Below are 21324 nucleotides of genomic sequence, written 5' to 3' on the forward strand. Positions count from 1 at the left end.
GACCCTGCATTCTTTCTGATCTTACCGCTTCATACTAATTTCGGATCGACCGATCAACTATTGACTAAAGTAGGGTAGGATCGGTTATTCTACAAAGATGACCTATTCTGGATATTTATACCCACAGCAATCATCCAGTTAACAATGGACATTGCGTTAATCCACCAAGATAGACATGATCCATAATCGGGTTTGCATTAGTTAACATTTACGAGGCAAGACGAAGTAAAGCACGAAAAGAAAAGGAATATGGAAGTTGATATATTCGACCAAAAACACATGTGTGTACTCGACCAGTCTCTAAATTGATCATTTCGTTGATCTAATGCACCAGGATCAATGAACTTATGTCAGAGGAGTGACTCAACGGCTACAGGGTGGATCGAAATTAGTTTCACCATTTGCTCACTGAGATTATTTCTCAAACCCTCTGGTGAAACACGCTCTACCTATTGCAGTTACACTGTCCTTGAATTCCTTCCTTGGCGTTATTTCTGTACAGCTGTAAATAACAGCCTAAAAATAGCCCTCGTATCAGACTGTAAGGTCTTCAGGCGAGTCTAGAATTGAGTCAGCAATGAGTCTGCCTGGCTCCTCTTTTCTCCCCGGGCCTCCACCATTCTTCCTGCTTGTGATGTGCGCATGGCCACCTCCCTTACGCAGACCTCTAAACCCCGCCGCATCTACATTGATACCAAGTACACGATACAGATGTCTACTTCAGGATTCAAGCCTATCCAGCCTTATACGCTAGCTACCAAACCCTTGATATCTGATCAACGGGGAAACCCCCGGTACCAGACTACCTAATACGGAGACTCTCAGCAGCCTGCAAAGAATGTCAGCGCCGGCGGACTAAGGTAAAAGGATCCTGGATCATATTGTATACTTAGCTGCTTACTTGTTGGCTTTCAACGACAGTGCAGTTCTGAGAATCCATGCGTGGAATGCGCGAAGCGTGGCTCTATTTGTGTTTTCGATATGAGCTCCGACAAGCGACGCAAGAGTTACGCAAGTAAAATAGAAGCAGAAATCCGTCACTACCAAAGGTTTTTGAACGACTTTTTGAGGGCAATCAGGGACTCTGGTGATGATGACGTCCGTCACATCATCAATACTGTGCAGGCGGGGTCATCAACAAGTGAAATTCAGTCTGAGGTGAGCAGTGTCCTTATGAAGAATTATTGCTCTCGATCTACACTTTGACTCATGCCAAACGTTTTCGCAAAGCTCTCATCATTTTGGGGGATGGCAATTGTCCCGGCATGTTTTCTGAGCTCGGCCTCCTTGCACCTCTGATACATTCAGTGTTACGCAGAACTTGCCGAAAACGCATGATATATTTTGGATACAATAGGCTATCATTCAATTGAGATGATTGGAAGTATTTTACACGCGGCGCCATATCACGACTCGAGCCATCTTGCACTGATCCTGTACATCTACTTGTTACTTGATTCCTTAACTACAATGACGTTCAACATCATAAAGTTTCGCCCCCTGCTATATCATATCCAGCCACCGTGTATCACGAGGTTTCAGCAAGAATTGTTAAAGCTACTGTTCTCGGCCCACATTGATGGATGAAGGAACCAGGTTCACCGTTCATTTTTTTGTCTCCATTACGTCATCGCTCGAATACGTGGCCAACCAACATACAAGCACACTCAAGTCCACACATATTGCCACCTGAGATGAAATAGTCATTGGATGCTTGGCGTATCATCCACACTAAAAGATGGCTTTTAAATGTGGGTGGTCATGTGCTATGAAATGATTTAGAATCTTGCCTGCTACGTAGTGGAAAGTTAGATACAAACTAGCATTGGACAAACTTGATCGAGAACCGAAGAATTGTTGACAGGTGAGACACATGTTGTGCTCTTCTTTGTCGTGCTGAGCTAGTTTTTTGGCTGTTTCAAATTGGATGTCGCAGGAGATACAGTAGTTGTGTTTAGTTCCGAGGTGCTCATCAAGTTCAACCATCTTCGCGAAATCTTGAGTAGTAGTGGAGCGGAAAGTTTTTAAAGCAGATTAGCAAAGTGTGCACGCAAAGTGTGCACGCAAAGTGTACAGAAGTATTCGAAATCAGTTTGAATCCAATCTCTCCCTCTTTATTTCCCAAGGCCCCACTTCAGGCAGACTAGTCCGCATTAGGATATAATTCCGCCAGCCTTCTATTCGTCAATGTATTGGATCAGTCATCATAAGGTACAGTATTCTCATCTTAGCACTTTTGGTCTCTTTGGGTTGCTGAGACTGATCGTGATCGAGAAATTACATTGCTACTTACATGTGCTTCGACAACCTTTTACTTCAGGCCTACATAATCACTAGTTAGAACAAGGAACTTTGAAATTTGACGACTCAAATTAAAGATGAGCATAAAAAGATGCCAAAGATCCAGTGGCGAAATGCTTTCTTAGGGAGATCGCAGCTCAACCTACCATTATGAAGCCTAACCTTCCCGTTGTATTATCCTCTTTCCGTGTTGACGGAGAAAATATAGCGCAGCAACAGTGAGAAAATTCAGTAGCCTTGTGTATATCTCCAGACGCGGAACAGCCTGTCTGAGACCGTGCAAAAAGCTTTGAGACCCGTAGTACTGTTGACCACATATTTATGGCACTAGGACCTTGGATACGATTGCCCATCAACCGAACCTTATACAATGCCCAGGCTCGTCCCCTCCAAAATGATGTAATCATATCGTATACTAAACCGTATGACGACATACCAGTCACGAGGACCGATGAGATTAAACTATTTAAAGCAGTGGTGCTATAGACATAGCTAGCGCTTCTATCACACACCAGCGAATAACAGTCATATCATTACTCCAATATCAATCAATTTAACCAATATCGCCGAACAAATATCATGAGTGGCATTACCGACAAAGAGGCCATAGAGAATCATGTTCCAATTCACAATCCTGATGTTGATGAAGAAAAGGTAGACTCGCTCTCTCCTAATACCCAAATACCTAGTTCCCTCCCCAAATTTGTACAAAAGCTTTAACCGAATATGGCTGACATGGAAACTGTTAATACAGCTTCATGAGCAGGATGACGCAGTTAATAGAGAAGCCGGACAATCCGACCCCCTGATGGACAACCCAGTAGGGAAAGCCGAGGGCGAAGACAAAAAGTCAACAATAGACAAAGTCAAGGACTCGTTCCACAGACAGGCCCGGCGTGCTGAAAATGGCCCCTAGTCATGTCCGTTTTGCTTCAACCTCGTCCATACGCCAGTCCAGAAACCAGCCAAATTCACGGTTGTGATCTTTCGCGTAGTAGTAGCTCTGAACCTTTTTTGATACAAACTTGGAGAGCGCAGAAGAAAAAGAAGAAAAGAACGGTCCCTTTTGATCTGCAAAAGCCAACTATTTGAGGGGGCTTTTCAACTTAACCAACAATGAGCCACCAAGAGACAGCCAATTCCAAGAGAGGCATCAGTAGGCCTCGCCAAAACCCGCCCACCGCCCAAACCCGCCCGCGAAAACCCAGCCCATGGGCCGGGTTGGGTCTTAGTCAGCAAACCCGTGGGCGGGTTGTCATCCGGGAAACCCAACCCAAGACCCAAATGGGTACCCGCGATTACCCAAAAAAGCAAACAAAGCTGACTGATCATTTTACACTAAGTTATGCAGTAATTTTCGATTATCTAATTGTTTCGATGGCGTAACTACTAGCTTCTGGCTGTGAATATTTGGAAAGGAACATGAAGGGCTTGAAAAAATCAAATTGGCTAATTATAAAGACTAGTATACCTCGTAACCTCGCAGTCTGCTGGAGGGCATTGTTACCCGACCAGAAGATCTCTTCTGGCTTCTATCACTCAATTGCATGATTGGAGGCGGAAGTAAATCTGCTTCGTCGTAATCAACCACGTCTTCCTCCATACTCTCTTCTTCTTGTTCAGGTTCGTGAATATGTCTGTGTATAGAGCTCCGGCCGGTCTCTACCACCGTACACTCCACTTGGTATGTCTCCTCTGGCTCAGAGTTACCCTCGAGATTCTCGCTCTCTTCAATCTCCTCATTGTCGCTGATCGGCTCTGCATCCTCTTCGATTGCCTTCAACGCTTCATCCTCTTCAAGTGCCTCTTGGCTCTCGCTCTCCAACGGTTTCTCCAGACGAATCAATTGCTGTCCCTCTAGTGTGAGCTTTTCTGAGCACATGTACATCATCAAGTCTTGAATGGTCCCTTCGTGAAGAGACCCTCGGCGATAATGACAAATGTCTCGTGCGCTATTGAAGAGCCTTTCTACACCCGCGCCGGTGGCAGGGACCGAAAGCAAGTCTCGTGCGAGCCGAGACAGCACTGGGAATTCGCGCTCGTGTTCTTTCCAATAAAGTCGCGGCGACACAGGGACATTGGCTATTCAAGGTCAGTCAGTTGTTCCAGTGTGTTGTACTGATTGCTCGTGCCTTCGCGAAGATACTGGTCCACTTCGTCATACTCTACTCCTTCATGGAAAATCGATGCACCAGGTGGCTCGAGTAGCCGATCAAGCTCTGTGCTATGCGAATTGGAAGATCGCTGGACTGTACGGAATAGCAACTCGGGGTTCTGCTGCTGATACTGTGTGAAAGATGCTCTCAAATATTCACAGTACCTTTTTGACGTATCTTCATGGCAAGTTGAGTACTCTCGATCATCAAAAGCACTCAGTTTATACTGAGGGGCAAGTAATGTTCCAGTGCCATAGAGAAAACCGTGGTCGCGGTAGGTTTTTTCGTAGTACTCTTTCAGCTTCTGCCTCGCCACAAGCAACGCGCCATACATGTCTTTCTTCCAGGGTGTTGTCTTTCTCTTCAATCTTCGATTCGACCGTTCGATATGCTCCAGTAGTTTCCTATACACAAGGAACACACTATGGATTGTGACGTCTCTGGTCTTCATCAGAGCCATGGTGAACTGAAAAAACGGTTTGGTCAAATGAACGAGGTAGTCAATTTGCCTCCATTCAACGTCGGTAACCTTGAGCTGCGAGTATTCATGATCGCAGCAGTATTTGTCGATTACATTTCTCAGCCGGCGTGCTCGGCGAAGCATCAAAAAAGTTGAATTCCAGCGTGTCTGAACGTCATGTAACGGAAAAAGCCGAGTACCACCTGATTGGAGGCATAAAAAAGCATCACGCCGTTGTGGGCTTGCGTTGACAAAGATCGCAAAGGATCGAATCTAATGCTGTCAGTGCTCTGAGTATATTGAAAAGGTGAATATCTTGGCTCACCTTTGTCAGTGTATGAGCCACGTCTCCATAATTGATCGAATCCTTCAACCCGTGCGCTTGGGTGTCGGACCAAAAGGCTCTGACTTCTTTATTCTTAGGTGCTGCCCTGATATGTCCCAGTAGCTGTTTCAGGCAAAGCTGGATCACATGAGCCATGCAGGGAACCCGGACTATTGATTCCCTGGAGCTAATAGCTCCAATAGAGAGCAGTCTCTCTTGCAAGGCGCGTATCATGGTGTCGTTGTTGGTAGCGTTATCTGTAGTAACGCTAAAAATACGATCGAGAAGTTTTCGTTCCTCCAGTAACCGGTGCAAAACATCACTAAGGTTGTTTCCTGTATGAGGACCGTGCAACGGCTCAAAGCCGAGGAGCATTTCCCTATAGTTCCAATCTTTGTCGATGAAATAAACCGTGATTGCCATGAATGCCTGCTGAAATGGACTGGTCCAACAATCTAAAGCGAGGGAAACCTTGGCATCTTCAGGCAGATCTTGTAACTGTAACTCTTGCTGGCAATTGACTGCATCCCGGAGCCGTCTTCGCAGGGTCTTCGCTGACGGGAGTTCCAATTCTTTGGGACCAGAATATAAAAGGCTGAGTAGCCTCTGAAACACCGGGTTCTCCACCGTCTGGAAAGGCAAACGAAGACACGTAATTGTCTTCAATATCTGCTCCTCGATTTGAAATGTTGTCACTCTGTGGACACTGGGTGAGTCTCTCATGGAATGGTTCTGCAAAGAATCCGAAATCAATGACTGATTAAATCCCTTTTTCTTCCCTTTACGACAAGTGTTAGACTTTTTGTGTCTACTCATGGCGCTTGTCCCATTCCCTTTATACTGTGGATGATCAAGCACAGTGAGACAAGCCTGGCAGATGACTCGAGGACGCCCAGAATCAATATCAGCAACCTGGTCAAAGTGTTTCCACACATCAGCGTGACGCGATCCGGTGGACCATTTGATCTGGGATTGGCCTTCTCCATTCAGCTTTTGGCCGTACTCTGTTTCCTTCCACCATTCAAGAAACTCTGTCTCTAGATGCGACTCGTACGCAATCCATTTCTTTCTGTGCTGAGGTCCCACACGTCGGAGTGTCGCTGGAGGTCTTCGAGTAGTTATGTCGTAGGTTTTGCGGGGTCCTGTCAAAGGCTGCGGTCCATCTTAGTATACATGTAGATAACGCCGCAACACTCAGAGGCTAGTGGAAGGGACCATTTTCTTACGGAGGATTGAATTTCAGAATCCAAGAAGCCGTCAGATGACGGCTCAATAGAGAGCAGTGGACTGAAAGGCCGATGTATTGATCGCGATGATGAGGAAGAAGACGCCATACTGAAGTAAAAGGCCACTGATATTGGAAGAAGGGGAGATTTTTTTCATCTTGAGTACTTGATTGTGGATTTTGTTTCAGTCGCGTCGTGCGTTTGGATCTATCTATTCCTGAGTTGCGTAAAAGCCGCGGGTACCCAAAACCCAACCCAACCCAACCCAACCCGCCCGGAGATGAATACGACTTTGGGAGGACACTGAGAAGGTCCAAATCACTGATTTTAAATGATCGAACTAAAGATGATATTTTTGAGCTCACTCGAAAGATTCTCAATTGATAAATTTACATAAAATCATCAATGTGGCCTGTAATCCCTTCAGTTGTGTAAAGCAGGGCGATGGGAGCAGTGTTCTACATGTAGAGAATATATATTTCCAGGTCGATGGCGTTCATTGTTTCAATGTAATATCCACTCAAAAGCGTGACAGAAATAAATGACCAAAATTACACTAGATGACTAATCAGGGTTATCCACGATTTATGCATGTTTTTGGGTATTTTGGGCAACCCGCGGGTACCCGCCAAGAACCCATGGGCGGGTTCATCAAGGCCAAAACCCGCGGTGGGTTGCCCATGGGCGGGTAAGGAAATTGAAAACCCAACCCAAACCCGCGTTTGGCGAGGTCTAGGCATCAGTGTAAAGTCACGTGCGGCCTTACGTTAGCCCAGGTACCATCCATGTATCATGGACAAAATGACAACAATCACATCCCTTACATAACTTTTGTCTCTTTGTGTGATTTTACTATGTACACAGTAATTTTCGAAATTGATTACACCACACACAATCGCGAAGTTGAAATAGGGTAATCTAATCACGATGTGGCTGGTATGGCCGCGGCCCCCTGGATCTTATGTGCAAACCTCATATTTTACATGACAGTCTTAATGTCCTTTACTGGAGCGGAATTACGACGCTTGCGTCCGATAGAAGATGCCTTATTAATCACCCTCTCCAATGACCTCATAAAAACGATAGATTACTGATACCGATCTTGCTTCAACAAACCCGTTGCTACTTGAACGTGTGTCAACACATAGTTTTTTTGGCTAGCCGCCTACCATTTCATTCATGGCTACATCACTAGGTAGGACACTTTTATGTTGTAATGTGTAGATGAACTTGACAGAGTTTAAAATAGGACACCGAGCCCCACTCAAGGACTATGGTGGGGATGGTGGCGAAATGCCTTCTCGGCCAGATATTAGCGTATTCTACCATCTCCAAAAACAACTATATCGTCTCGCTATTCTCGCGTTGATGGAGGATATATATCGCAGCAACGATGAGGAAATTCAGGAGCTACGCCAGTTCATCCAGGAGTCGAACAGCCTGTCTGAAGCCGTACAAGAGGCTTTGGAACTTGGATACTGTTGACGAGATACTTGTGGGTGGCACTAGAATCTAGGCCCCAAATACAAGTGGAATGCACTCTTTACCTGCTAAACCGGTTTGAATCAATGCGGTTTCCCCCAACCACAGAGCGCATCCCTTGCACGAAGTCGTTCTTGCGTCGCCTTAACAACCAACTTATCTCTGTCGCTCGTGGACTCGTCGCGGACCGAATTTGGGGTAGCATGGGAAGACAAGGCTATAGTAATCTTCAAAATCGTATTGATCTCTCCCTATGCTCTCTCAAATTCTTTGTCGTACTCCAGGCTGTACCGCGCTAATCCAAATGCGGTTTGGCCAAAGATCCCCGCTTCCCAGAATAGAACCTGTACTACCTAGCGCCGAAAGAAGCCTGATGAATGTGTCCTGATTATTATTAGCGTAGATCCCCATGCATGTTCTATCCTTGACAAGGATAATGGGCCTAATAGTGGGTGAGATGTAGGAAGCGTTACATGTTCCTTGCAATTGATTATTAGTTTACAACTTTTAAATGCGAAAATCTGATTATTCAGTTGATCAAGTTTTACCCGTGCATGACGCTATGATGTACATTTCTTCACTTTCTACTTGTCGGCAAGTTTTCCCACATGTTGTACTTTTCTATTCAAACAGGGGGTAAGAATAGGATATATATCCTACCAACTTCACTGCAAGGGGATAAAGGATCCCGAGTCTGCACCTTAGAACGGCATTTCTTTATCCGTTTACCGACATCATACTCATTCAATCAATTTGTTCAATTTCGGCCCGTTCTTATAATCCAGATACAGGATTCGTTCGCTCGTTGACAAGTCCGCCAAACGAAAACGTACACACCTCGGCCGCCGCCCTTTAATCCCAAGACACACGATGGGACAAGACTTTTGGGGATTCGATTCTGACCCTGAATCGTTGTCAAACCTATCTCCAGGCTGCTTCCGATGTGGCAAAAGGCTCGATAGATAAAATAATCGAAGTGGGAACATCTCAAGTTATGAACAATCTGCTCCACAAACCAAGCGGTCCAAGTCCCATGTGTCAGACACATCATCAAATGCCCCGACTTCAGAACGGAAACTGAGCATCCAAGAATCTTATCGAAAAGAAGAGGCACTTCCTCGTAACGATAAAGATTTATGGGGGTTTGACTCTACCCCGTTAGCGCTGGCCTCGGGTCGAACCCCGACAGAGGATATCGTAAAGTTAGCTTCTCAAAAGCTGGCCTTCTTAAAGCAGGCCCACGAGGACCATAAAGAGGCTTGACTCTTTTAGTCAAAATACCAGCGATCTATGGACACTAAGTCATCTCTTTATGTAGTCAAATCAGAGTTTTTCAAAAGGCTCATGTGTGCATATATGAATTATATCACGTTATCAAGGGCCTCGAATTTCGACAGATACCTGTAACGAATAAGAATCAAATTAAATATTAAAAGCGATAGAAGGGAGAAAGAATTAGTTTTACGATGGGAACTTCTTTAAATAGCCAGTATACCAGCTAGTGTATCGAACCAGTGTAGACAGAGGCCGTATATGTCGAGGAGGTGCAGCATAGACAAGAGCTAGGTATCGGGGGTGGGTAAAAATCCTACCAAATTGCCGATATTTCTCGTTATTTCCACTGTTTGCGTAAAACCTTATACGGAAACGACAAACAACAGTGCTACATGTATAACAATGACATCTTTTTCGTTGCCAGCAGCAGACAATTACTGTGGAATGGGCTGAAATTAGCTTGAGGTGTCTTGGCTTGGAACTGGGGATTAATTGGAAAGCGTTTGGAGATGGGATTACTATAATTTACGGTGTTTTTATCAAAGATACATGCTTGATTTTGTGTTAACTTGTAGTAGCCCAAGCGATTATATACATAGGCTCATAGTTTAAACCTCCAGGGCTGACTTTAGGATTTTCAGTGCTTGTAATACGCTTTGCAGCACATGGTGTTCGCTCACTATCAGCCTTAATAACCAGTGGAATTCCTTCCCAGTCAGAGCTGCTTTATTCGAATGATGTGGAAATTTTGTTTCAAAGCTTAATATATAATTGCATCGAGTGGTTGCTAACAGTGCCAGAAGTACTTGTAGAGCTCCGGAAAGCCGGCACAAACTCCTTTTCTGGAGGCTGCTCATTTGCCACCTCTTGCAAAACCTCCTCAATATTTCTCGGTAACGACGAAGGTTGATGCAGTGCGCGGATAAAATCAGCTTGTTTTCATCGTATGGGAGTAATCTGTTTTTGACGAGCAAGAATTGAGTGAATTGAAGTCAAATTCCATCGTCAACGGGGATCCTTTCTGAGCCAACATGACGTGCGGGCCCTGTGCTTTAGGTGTACACATGTACATGCACACAATTCATTAACTCCCGGCGGCTTAAGCCGAAAGCTTGAGGTGTACATAAAATTCGGATCCTACTGAAAATTGCATTACCTAAATAGTCATTTTGGATCTGGTAAGACTTGCCCAGTAGCCTCCTTCGATGCTGGTCCAGAACAGGCCAACCGTCTTTTAAAATACTTTTGTCACCTTTCATTGAATTTCCATTTGCGGGTGAGGCCTTCATGTATGCTTGTCATCCAGGAACTTGCAGCCATAGATCTAGAACACCAAGGACATGGGCAAGAATAAAATGGCTATTGTCCAATACGTTCATACGGATGCTCCTCCTGTTCTTGGAAAGAAATAGCTTAACTCGTTGAAGGAATGGAAAATCGGCGAAGCCTCGATCTTTATCCTTGACTTCGACCAATTAGAGTGGGCTCGGAATTCCAAGGTCGTTCAATCCACCAACAGCAATCTTCAAACGGCACAATCATCGAACATGGGGTCAGTCATGCCCTCCTTGATAGCAAATTCGGTGCGCACACCCGGCTCCCTTGCGGCGGAGTTCACGAAGCTTTTAGAACACGATCACACCCTAGCTACTCCATCCCTCCAACTGCTCGATTTGTATTTTTCCTTATGGGGATGCTATTTTGTCAAATCTGCCGAAAGGATACGACTCGAGGAAGAGTATCAACAGCTTCATGAGTCAAAAGAGTGGCTCGCAAGCGACAGCGACATCCTTCTACAGCTCTGCAATGAGCAAGCATTGATACCGTGGGATCGAAAGCAAGCAGTTCGAGCACTTTGTAATGGTGTGGTTTCATCATTGCACGCGAGCGATACTCAAGCCTGTCATGTTGATGGGCCTTGATGGAGTCTCCGTGTTCTTTAGCGCTCGTGGACGATAACGACATCTGAAAAGTTCTGTTATCTATTCGAATTCTGTCCTAAATCTCATCTCTTTGTTTAGAGGCCCATATAACTACCGGTGAAGTTCAGTTGGGTTTGGTGATGGGGTGCCAACGTTTCACTGCTGTTGATACACCAATCAGTTCGGTTTCAAGAACTTACAATCTGGCCATAAAGCTTTCCTAGTCTGCGATGAGCTAGCGTTAGAAGAAAGATTGAATCTCTCCTCAGCCTGCGGCATTCTGTCCCTCCCAACCCTCGTCGAATTGCTACTTTCTACACTTCTTTAATATGCCACCAGCCTTTGACGGCGACTTGAACTAAAATGCACGAATCGAACACGAATGGTCCGTGTCCGTTGTCTCAGTGGTTGCTTTGTGCTAATATTGGTAGACTGTGATTTGGATCTCGACCTTCACGCCATCTGGCATGAGTACTCTGGCATACCGACCCCACCTCCCTGTATCGCCAACGAATCAGGAATTCTCGGCAGATTCTCTCGGATACGGGTGAGCCTACAGGATATGAGACGTCAGGGTCTTCCTTGATCGAATGCCTTTTTCATCCCACTTCTGACAAGCTGTCAGCCTTCAAGTCGACTCGTCCAGACACTTTGTCCATGTCTACTCAGGCTAGCGACTTGTTCCTTTACATGTCAGCGTTCGCTTTCCCTAAAGAAGTAGACTGGATAGAGTTTCGACTAGTGCGATTGAACTGGAAATCTAGTGAGAGCATAGGAGAGCACCTGTTTTTCCTACCCTGGGTTGAAACGGCCCTGGGAACTCTTTGTCGGGTACGCGGACAGTTGCTAGACACGCTCCGGCATGACTCTGGCGCAACAGGCAATAGCTTCCGGCTATCTCTTTGGCCTCGTATGGATCCTCTGCCACATTTCAGTCACTTCACAATTTCTTTGCTAGCTGCGCTACCCACGACGGTATCTCTCGATCCGAGGCTTTTGTGCATAAAATATTGGGTAATCAAAAGTGAGGGATTTTTCGCCCACGCTTCCGAGTGAGAATCAACTGAAACTGAAGCTATTCCATGCTTTATGTTTGTAAATAGTCATTTTTAAGGATAGAAGATGCTTTCCAGGCGGTAGTCGTCCATTATTTGCAAATTCAACTATAGTATTTCTATGCTGGCAAAATAGGACATGTTGCCCCAGAGGGATAGTCCTTCGCCTTTCTCTTGCATTGTCCGGCAAACCTACTAGATTGAGTCTCAAATGGTGGTTCTAGTCACCAAGTACGCCGCTAAGTTGTTCCCGAGATGATTTTAGTGCTTGCTCGAAAAAGTGTAGCCGGGATAGCTGCTTGTCGTGGCGAACCTGAAGACCATATTTCTTTTATCGGGGTGCATGCTAACCTCCTTCAAGGTCTAACTGTTCTGTTCTAGCTTCCCGCCATATGGTATGAACAACACCATTTCCATCGATCCTTGGTGTTTTATAGAATGCATAGATGCAGGTTACTGTGTAATTGGTTTTACGATCAACACAACTGTTGATTGATGTAGTCAGATTTTGACAGGAATTCTGTTATATTTCGGCAGGCTGTTGACAGTGTATTCAACAATAGGGATAGTCCGTCAGGGAAACTGATCAAGCCTCACGATGTTGAGGGCCAAAGATGAAAGCTTATTGAGGATACATGTTTTAGTCAAACGTCTCTTTTCCTTTGTGAACGCCTCAGAAATCCGACAAATGGAACATTGCAGAACTTGTAGTCGTCAAAAAAGAAGTTCAAAATAAATTTAAAAAAAATTTAAAAGAAAATTTCAAAAAAACTTAGCGTATCTTCATGATCACAAGTTCGAAAACTGAGTGTTGACAACATTGGGCCAAGGTTCAACGGGTTGGTCGAGCACATCATACTATGCCCTTGCTTTCCGCAATGTTGTGATATGATGCTGGTGCAGATTAGGAAGCTTCCACTTCTTTCTGCGTGGAATAAATACACGATGCAAGTAGATGCCTTCACTGTATGTATATAGCCTCGTGTCCCCTGGAATATAAAACACATACCTCTGAGCAACAACACAAATCGAAAGGTGTCAGGGGCCATAATAAAGCAATGGCTAACCGTCACAATAAGCTTTGAACACATTCAATCAACCGCTGGGAGTTTACCATCTTAAACCGCTGTCTTGGTCTTTCGCATCACACCCGGATTTCCATTAAATACCACTCAAATATCCTCCGTGATAGCTTTGTTCACTGTTGCGGATCTCAAGTACGGTGGTACTAATTGGTCGAGTGAAACTATTATCGGTTGCGCGACCAGAGCGCGCTGCTCCCTTAGAGATTTGAGCTCCCTAAAATATTTGACGGGGAGGATGGAAGGAGAATGGCTGAGATATAGATATGGATGCGGTACAATGTGTAATTGTGTTCCGAACAAAGCATTCTCAGCCTGCGTTTGAATATACAGAGATCGCCCTAATGACTGGCCGCCTCGTTTTCTCAAGATCAAAAACCTGCGCATGATCCAATTGCTCAAACCACAGCAGCTCAAGCCCGTATCCAACCCAAGGCATGTTTTTCCATGGCTGTGCTTCTTCTTTGTCAACTGCCCCGAATTTTGATGAACCCACCAAGTACTCTCCCACTGTTTGAGTGTCCACAATCAAATCATTTCCACTTAAAACAACTGTGACATTTCTACCCTCCTGTTGGTCCTTTTCCGCCTTTATCCCAAGGTCTTCCTTCCAAATGATGTTGTCGATCCAGGAGAACCTCCTGGCCAATGTATGTGCAACTCCTATGTCCTTACTTCCGAAGTACCATAGTTGGTATTCATTGGCCCGGGCTGGCTGGCGGGCTATGAAGTTGTATGCCACGTCAGGCAGGTGGAGGAGGAATGAGACCGGATCGATAAAGACCGTAGGCCCGACGAGTGGAGCAAAACGATCAGACTTGAGAAGGTGTGCAGCGATTATGGAACCATAAGAATGAGATACAAGTACGAATCTGGCCCATCCATGGTACTGCATGATCTCCATGATTTCCATGATCATCACGTCCTTTTCCAGAGTTGGGTAAGTTATCCGAGAGCTTACCGGCATGATCTCAAGTGCGATTATGCCAACCTCACTATCTTCGGCCGCTCCTGTTTCTAATTCACACCTGAGGTCTCGGAGGAAGCTCGTGTAAGGGTACATGCCAATTCCAATACCATGTATGAATAGTATGGGTAGTCGTTTCTTGGACATATGCTGTCGGTGCCAGTATGTGAGATGCCGCGCCGGTGATCGGTAGGTCGTGAGTATCGTGAGAGGGCGAAACGGAAATACGTTAAAGAATCGCGAGAGCGAATTGCGATGAAAGTGGAATCCATTGTATAACATCTTGCAGTAAATTATTGTGTCAACCACAAAGACGCACTGAGTGAATTGAAATATCAGCTTGATAGGGTTCTGTCACAGAGAGGAGAGGTATAACTGACCGTGTACCATAGCAGACTTCGATGTGAACCGCATGCTTCATTCAGAAGCTGACCTAGGCCTTTCACATCCATCCTTCCCGGTGGCAATTTTCGTCCAATCAGCTTCTCAATGTCTGTTGTATAGACATCGATTTCCCTCTCATTCTGCTGGTCTTTCCCTTGGGTATATTCAGGTCCGAACAATGACCATCTAATAAAGTCTTTCACGTTATCACGCATAATGTGTTCAGCTCCTGAGACCATAAGCCACCGGCTGAGATATTTCTCCAGATTTGGCACATTCGCATTACAACTATTAAACAATTTCTCTCTGCTCTCCGCGGATAAGGATCTGTGGTAGATAGTAGAATGGCGGTGAGCATATTTGAGCGGTATGATGACAGTGGTGAAAAAGACTGCCTCTGCAGACAGCCAGATATGGATAGGGTAGGGTATGCGTTCGGAATGATCCGGCAGGTGAAAGAATTGACCGACGAGTAACTGAATGCTATATAAAGTGCTGATCAGTGCAATGTTGTGAAGAAATAGGATGCAAATCCGAATAAAAAAGTAATCAACAGTAGATGTTCCGATCATAGCGATTTTTATAATTTGCCTATGCAATATGTATGATGGATAACTTGACAATAAATAAAAAGCAGAGTGATGGATGTAGAGTACGATAAGTAAGCTTTTAGATTTTCGTTTGTTGGATTGGGTATAGCCTGCCCAACAAAATATCCTTTAGTCTCCAGACCCGTTTTTGTTGAATCTAGTAAAACAGAAGAACGCACTCACACTGACATGTGATTTTGAGTGTACGCTCGAGTAATGTTCCTTGGCGGGGTTTCTTATTAATTTTCTCTCTTTTTCCTATCTTTTCTTTTTCATTAAAAGAAAAAGCTAGATGTGATCGGCATATTCCCCCGTCGTATAATAAACCTTTGCTCATCTAAAAAGCTAGGTGCAAGTGAAGTCAAGTTTAGTTCATAGCTCGCCACTATGAGCTCTATGCCTTTGTAGCAAGGGTCCTTCAGTGAAAGACAGACACCTATTCGTGGTGCTGAAGACTAGTACTTTGATTTCTTAGAGGAAGCTAAGATCTGCTCGAATTATTTGGTCTTACACCATTCTGAAAATGCTTTCCTATAATGGTTTCACGCAGTTGATTAACTAAAGGCATGGGTGGTAATGCCATGATGATATGAGGCTACATAGAGCTGTGAGTTTTACTATTTCATGATTTATTCGGCAATGGTTAATCGATCCACGATGATATAGTTATCTGCTATAACATGGCCTGAAGCCCGATGGGAATGTAGATCCCGATGTTGCCGATGAAACTTGCGAAGGTGGCTCTTATGAGACCTTTTTCATCGAGACCGGAAATGGCAAATACGTCCCTCGTTCGATCTTCGTTGACCTTGACCCTTCGGTATGTGTCGAATAATTTGGGACTTGAAATTAATTGGGATAACTAACATATTGGCGGTGGTATAGCCCATTGACGATATACGCACTGGTACCTACCGCCATCTGTTCCACCCAGAACAATTGATAAGCGGAAAAGAAGACGCGGCTAACAACTGCATGACACCTCTGATACCTGAAATCCGTGTGTTTAGGTAAACCAATTTTAATAGATGCTCGTGGCCACTATACTACCGGCAAGGCGATTTTGGATGATGTTATTGACCAAATTCGCTGTGTGGCTGGTGTGTATATCCAACACTTCCCTGACTCCTTACCTCTAAGCTCATCATATAATAGATAACTGTGCTTCCCCTTAGGGTTTTTTGATCTTTCGCTCTATCAGCGGTGGGACCGGCTCTGGTTTTAGTGCTTTGTTGCTGTAGTGTCTGTCTGCTGAGTATGATAAAAAGTCGAAGCTAGAGTTCGCGATCTATCCGTTTTCTAGCGTGGCTACTGCCGTGGTAGAGCCCCACAATGCAGTGTTGTCCACACACAGCACCATCGAAAACTCCGAATGTACTTTTCTCGTTGATAACGAAGCTGTCTACGATATCTGTAAGCGCAACCTAGACATCTATTGGCCTGGATATGATCACCTCAATCGTCTCGTTGCCTAGGTCGTTAGGTCTGTCACCTTCAGCTTGCGTTTCCAAGGTGCCCTCAATGTCGACTTGAACGAGTTTCAGACCAACCTTGTGCCATTTTCACGTATTCACTATCCTCTTATTTCATATGCTCCTGTCATGTCTAATAACTACAACGGCCACGAAAGCTTCAAAGTCAAAGACGTAACCTTCCAGTGTATGTGCTTTCGTGTCATTCATTCTCAAATGGTTATCATATATATACCAATTGTCTGGCAGGCTTTGAACCCAAGAACCAAATGGTTGTATGTGATCCTCACAATGGCAAGTATATGGCTGTGGCCCTTCTCTACCGCGGTGACGTCGTGCTTCACGAATGCAATCAAGCTGTCGCTGATGTCAAAGCCAAGGCGTCCTTCAACTTGGTGGAGTGGTGTCCAACCGGTTTTAAGCTTGGTATCAACTACCAGAAGCCCATAAGCGTGCCCGGTAGCGAGCTTGCATCTGTTGACCGCTCAGTCACTATGCTCTCCAACTCCACCTCTATCGCTGAGGCCTGGGGCCTGGGGCCGTCTTGATCACAATTTTGACTTTATGTACTCCGAACGTGTCTTCGTCCACTGGTATATGGGCGAGAGGATGGAGGAGGGTGAGTTCACTGAGGCTCGGGAGAATCTGGCGGCTTTGGAAAAATATTATGAGGAGTTTACCGGTGAAACTGTCCCCGACCGGGAAGTGGATCTAGAATACTGAATGTGCTTACCTTATTCAACGCTATTTCCAGGACCCGCGACGAATGGGTATTATCTTTCTAGTTTATTGAATTTAGAAAGATATTTCTTATCTAGATTTTTCATCAAAAAGCATAAACATTATTTGTTGTGTGGCGTTTGGTTTGCCGCCTTGATCTTAGTGGAGTCTGGAGTCTTGGCTGCCGTTGCACCAGACACATCACCACTAATGACAGGAGTCATATTCTGCACCCCAGCTTTCGGAGAGCAAATCGTACAGAACCTAGCCCCATACGATGCAGACATAAGCGATCTATCATCGCTACCCTCAGAATATCTCGAGAATCCCATTCTACCCCTGGATTACTTGCCATCATGTAGCTGTAATGGCTTCAGCTGATCGGGCGCGACCTCGAGGAATGAAGCAAATGAGTCAAATTATACCGCGTTTAAAGACGTACGAGATGCTTCGTTAATCTTCATCAGCACGTCGCGCTCGAGCGTGACAGCCATTGACATAATTTGAAGAGGATTGAGATTGTTGGCGTCCGATTGATTACTGCCTCGATGCAGGGTTCTGGGATGTCTCCGCAATGTTGGAGAGTAGTCGAGGGCAGACGAGTGATGGTTTTACCTCTACCATTGAAGCTATTGCGTGAGATGTTGCAGCTGCCCAATGATTTCTTGTCTGGTAAACGTCTTGCCACGACCACGCTGCCAGTTAATGATACACTGTTACGCAAATCGGGCCACTCGTCCTTGTCGACGTTTTTGGCATCAAGTACAATACATTGAGCAACTTCTTCGTTGAAGTGAATATGGCGTGTTTCTCCTGTAGGTGCCACTCCACATGATAAGAATGTAGTGAGAATACCACTTGGTGTATATATTGAGCCCCCTAGCCAATGATGGAGCTGGCTTGAATTCGTGTTGCGCTTTCGAGAGAAGGGCTGACCGCGGCTGTTTCCAGCCTCTGGAAGCAACACCTGCTGAGATGTTGATCGTTGAAGGATTGACTCCAATACTGTCTTCCTTTTTAGAATGGATTTTTGTCCTGTAGAGTTTGGCGTCCCTAGGCGGCTCGGAGCGACAGAAGTAATAGCGGTAGCAATGTTGCCAGGAAGTTTCAGCGGTCCGTAGAGCCAGGTGATATCAGAGTCTTTGACCCTACAACAAAAGTCAGCAAGATGACCAATAGACCGGGAAACCCTTCGGAGGATAAAGAAAACTCACCAGTCCAGGCTCTCCGGTGATATGATCCCTAGATTGTCCTTTGTTTTGGCCCATATCCTCCAAGATGCGTTCTCGAGTCTTACCCCATTACTATACACGTTCTTCTTCCTGGCCACATAGCGCCAGGAAGACCAGATATCTTCCTCTCTCCATCCATAAGAGAAATAGTCCACGTGTCCGGACGGCTCGTCCTCGATTGATGTGTCATCTGCAGCTGGAGCTTGCAAGTTCCAGGACGATAGGTGGAATTCCATTGACGCGTCACTCTCGTACACTGTCTCTTTCTGCGTGCCGGTTATGGGTGGCATGTTGTACTAGGGCCGAACCAATTTATCTTCTAACGTTAGGTTAGTGGATGTGTCGGGAGAGTAGGAGACTTGCTGGACGGCAGATTAGGGAACGGCAGGATTGAGTAGAGATGGTGGAAGCGACTGTGCTAAAGCGTTCGGGGGAACAGAGGAGAAATTTGAATGCTGACGGTCGCGGGTGGGGGAGGGTGGTAAAGGGAGGAACGTAATTTCCCCGAATTTCTTTCGCCCAGGTGACGTAACGGATACAATATTTCATCTGTCAGAAGCAAATCAAGGCTTGTGGCGATCGGGGATGACCCATTTTTCAATTCTTTGTTCGGTGTGAGCGTTGGCCCGTAGATATGGAAGGAGGTGGGAATTTCGTTAGCAGCGCAGGCTAGTAATGCAAGAAACAACAAGTTCAGTTGACTGACAATCCAGTGCAATTCCAATTCTCGGCCCGCCGATCATCTCGATCCGGTAAGTATAAAGTAAGGTATATTGCTTTGAGATGGGTCTCAATATTGCGCGGAGAGGCTAGCAGACGCTCGTACGTCCTGGACTGAGACGTTTTTGTCGCGTTGGCGATGCCTCTCGTGCGCCATGTCGGACACACGTGACGGATATTGCCTCCGCGGGCTGACCAAATGAGATCAAAGTTCCGTGATATTCGATCGCAAGTGGATAGGACTGTCAATTGTTTTGGCCTGGAATCGCAGCTATATGCCGTGGTCTACGCAGTCGCATGGACGTGATTCCGTCGCATGATGTTAGACGAAGCTCCATACAAGCAGCCCTAGTGTTGTTTTTAAGGAAAATATTGAATTAGACTAGCAGGCTAGAATAATGCAGCATGGAGGTGCTATCCTGATCTACTGAACGGAAAGGTATGGGTGAGAATCAAAGAACTGAATTTGTCTAATCCAGTTAAAACCTGGAAAAAAAGGCTCTTTAAATACATGCTTGGGACCCGGTTTACTATGCCTACGAAACCTCAGCCGATCAGGGGGAATCGACACGTGAGGCGATCCCCATTGGCTTATCCACGTGGGACAACGAGGTCAGAATTATGGAGTTTTGCGATGCAATTCGAGAATTGAATTCCCAAGAGAATAGAATCAAGGACAATTCTCAAGAGTAAACACCACTCCATTATCAATTCGAGGTGTCAGCCGTGGAAATATGTAGATGCCCGGAGTGATTCCACAATAAAGATGCAATGTCGTTGGGATCGCTGGCACTTGTCTGATTCAGATTTATTACGCGAGCTCGAGCGACTCATCTACTTGCTCCTAATAAAGTCTTTGCAGATGCACCTCATTGAGCCCTTGATTCAGGTCAGTAAAGAGAATTTGATATTCGACAGACGGTAAAGTCGTGGAGGACATGAACAAACTGAGCAGGGCAAGGATGTAATGTTTGGAATTCCACAGTAACTATAAGCAATGTGTACGACCGCGCTTCAATGAGGTCTACAGCGGATCCGAACCAGGTACCCGGCGCGGACCGTGACTCACGCAAGGGAAGGCGCGTTGACCAGATCCTAGCCTCACAACTCAAAACGACCGATCGGCTTAGAATTCAAATCCACAGTCAGTGCCGACAGTAAAATGATGATGGTGACGGTGATCACGCTGCAGTTCGTATCTCAACGTTTAAAGCTGTGATCGTCAAGTCAACGCTGGACCGTGGATCGATCACGCTGCGAAAACGTGAAACTGCGGGACTCTGAAAACTCTTGTTGACGGTAATTTTTGCTGAGGTCAATATTTCCGCAAATGTTCTCTCTGTTTATGACGATGAATATGTCATTTGCCCGATGTAGCTCGCTCTATATATATGCTGCTATGCTGGAGTGCTGTCAGTCTATGGAGAATTATCCTTAAGTCTATTCTCTTGGGCATCAAATTCCCGAAGTACATCGCTAAAACCCACAATTATGGCCTCATTGTTATCCCACATGGATGAACCAATAGGAATCGATATACGTGTCGATTAATCCTGAACGACAGAGGTTTCTATGCTGTCAACAGAAGGGGGTCGCAATGTTACTAGTGCGCCCGAGGAATATTCAGCACCCCCTCTGCCTGATGACCGTTAAGGCTCTCAACGACTTTACTAAGCTCATCCCCTATTTATTCTGCACTTTCTATAGTATATAAAAAACACTCTCAAGTACTCAATTGGCTATGCTCGTACTAGTCCATACTGTAACGACCACGTTCCGACATATGCTGTTAGCATAGTAAATTGGGTCCCACGCAGTATTTAAAGGGTATCCTTTTACCTCGGGTTTACCTGGGTCAGACACATTCACTTGTTTGACTCCCACCAATATCCTCCAGTACAGTAGATCAGGATAGCTCCTTCAGCTGCATTAGTCCAGCCTGCTAGTCTAGTTCA

At 45.4% G+C, this 21324-nt stretch overlaps 5 protein-coding genes across 5 annotated transcripts; 3 read left to right on the forward strand and 2 right to left on the reverse strand.

Annotated features, from left to right (window-relative positions):
* Positions 1–803: 803 nt before the first annotated feature.
* On the forward strand, positions 804–1206 carry N7506_005414 (Zn(II)2Cys6 transcription factor domain-containing protein; the record flags this gene model as incomplete). Its single annotated transcript, XM_056954708.1, has 2 exons — positions 804–860; positions 922–1206. Coding segments are annotated over 2 exons (342 nt in total), but the record flags the coding sequence as incomplete, so codon positions are not given.
* Positions 1207–7647: 6441 nt separating this feature from the next.
* On the forward strand, positions 7648–7953 carry N7506_005415 (uncharacterized protein; the record flags this gene model as incomplete). Its single annotated transcript, XM_056954709.1, has 2 exons — positions 7648–7663; positions 7718–7953. The coding sequence occupies 2 exons, from the start codon at positions 7648–7650 to the stop codon at positions 7951–7953; spliced, it is 252 nt and encodes an 83-aa protein (XP_056813598.1).
* A 5641-nt stretch (positions 7954–13594) lies between these two features.
* N7506_005416 (uncharacterized protein) lies at positions 13595–14850 on the reverse strand (the record flags this gene model as incomplete). Its single annotated transcript, XM_056954710.1, has 2 exons — positions 13595–14569; positions 14632–14850. 2 exons carry the CDS (start codon positions 14848–14850, stop codon positions 13595–13597), a joined length of 1194 nt encoding a protein of 397 aa, XP_056813599.1.
* A 1014-nt stretch (positions 14851–15864) lies between these two features.
* On the forward strand, positions 15865–17245 carry N7506_005417 (uncharacterized protein; the record flags this gene model as incomplete). The annotated part of the gene is made up of 6 exons (XM_056954711.1): positions 15865–15867; positions 15917–16045; positions 16111–16235; positions 16529–16638; positions 16738–16884; positions 16947–17245. 6 exons carry the CDS (start codon positions 15865–15867, stop codon positions 17243–17245), a joined length of 813 nt encoding a protein of 270 aa, XP_056813600.1.
* A 635-nt stretch (positions 17246–17880) lies between these two features.
* N7506_005418 (GATA-like domain-containing protein) lies at positions 17881–18939 on the reverse strand (the record flags this gene model as incomplete). Its single annotated transcript, XM_056954712.1, has 2 exons — positions 17881–18565; positions 18632–18939. The coding sequence occupies 2 exons, from the start codon at positions 18937–18939 to the stop codon at positions 17881–17883; spliced, it is 993 nt and encodes a 330-aa protein (XP_056813601.1).
* Between the last annotated feature and the right edge of the window lie 2385 nt (positions 18940–21324).

Source organism: Penicillium brevicompactum (assembly GCF_028827555.1).
Source record: "Penicillium brevicompactum strain IBT 35665 chromosome Unknown utg000003l_segment0_segment0, whole genome shotgun sequence".
In the NCBI taxonomy this organism is placed as follows: domain Eukaryota; kingdom Fungi; phylum Ascomycota; class Eurotiomycetes; order Eurotiales; family Aspergillaceae; genus Penicillium; species Penicillium brevicompactum.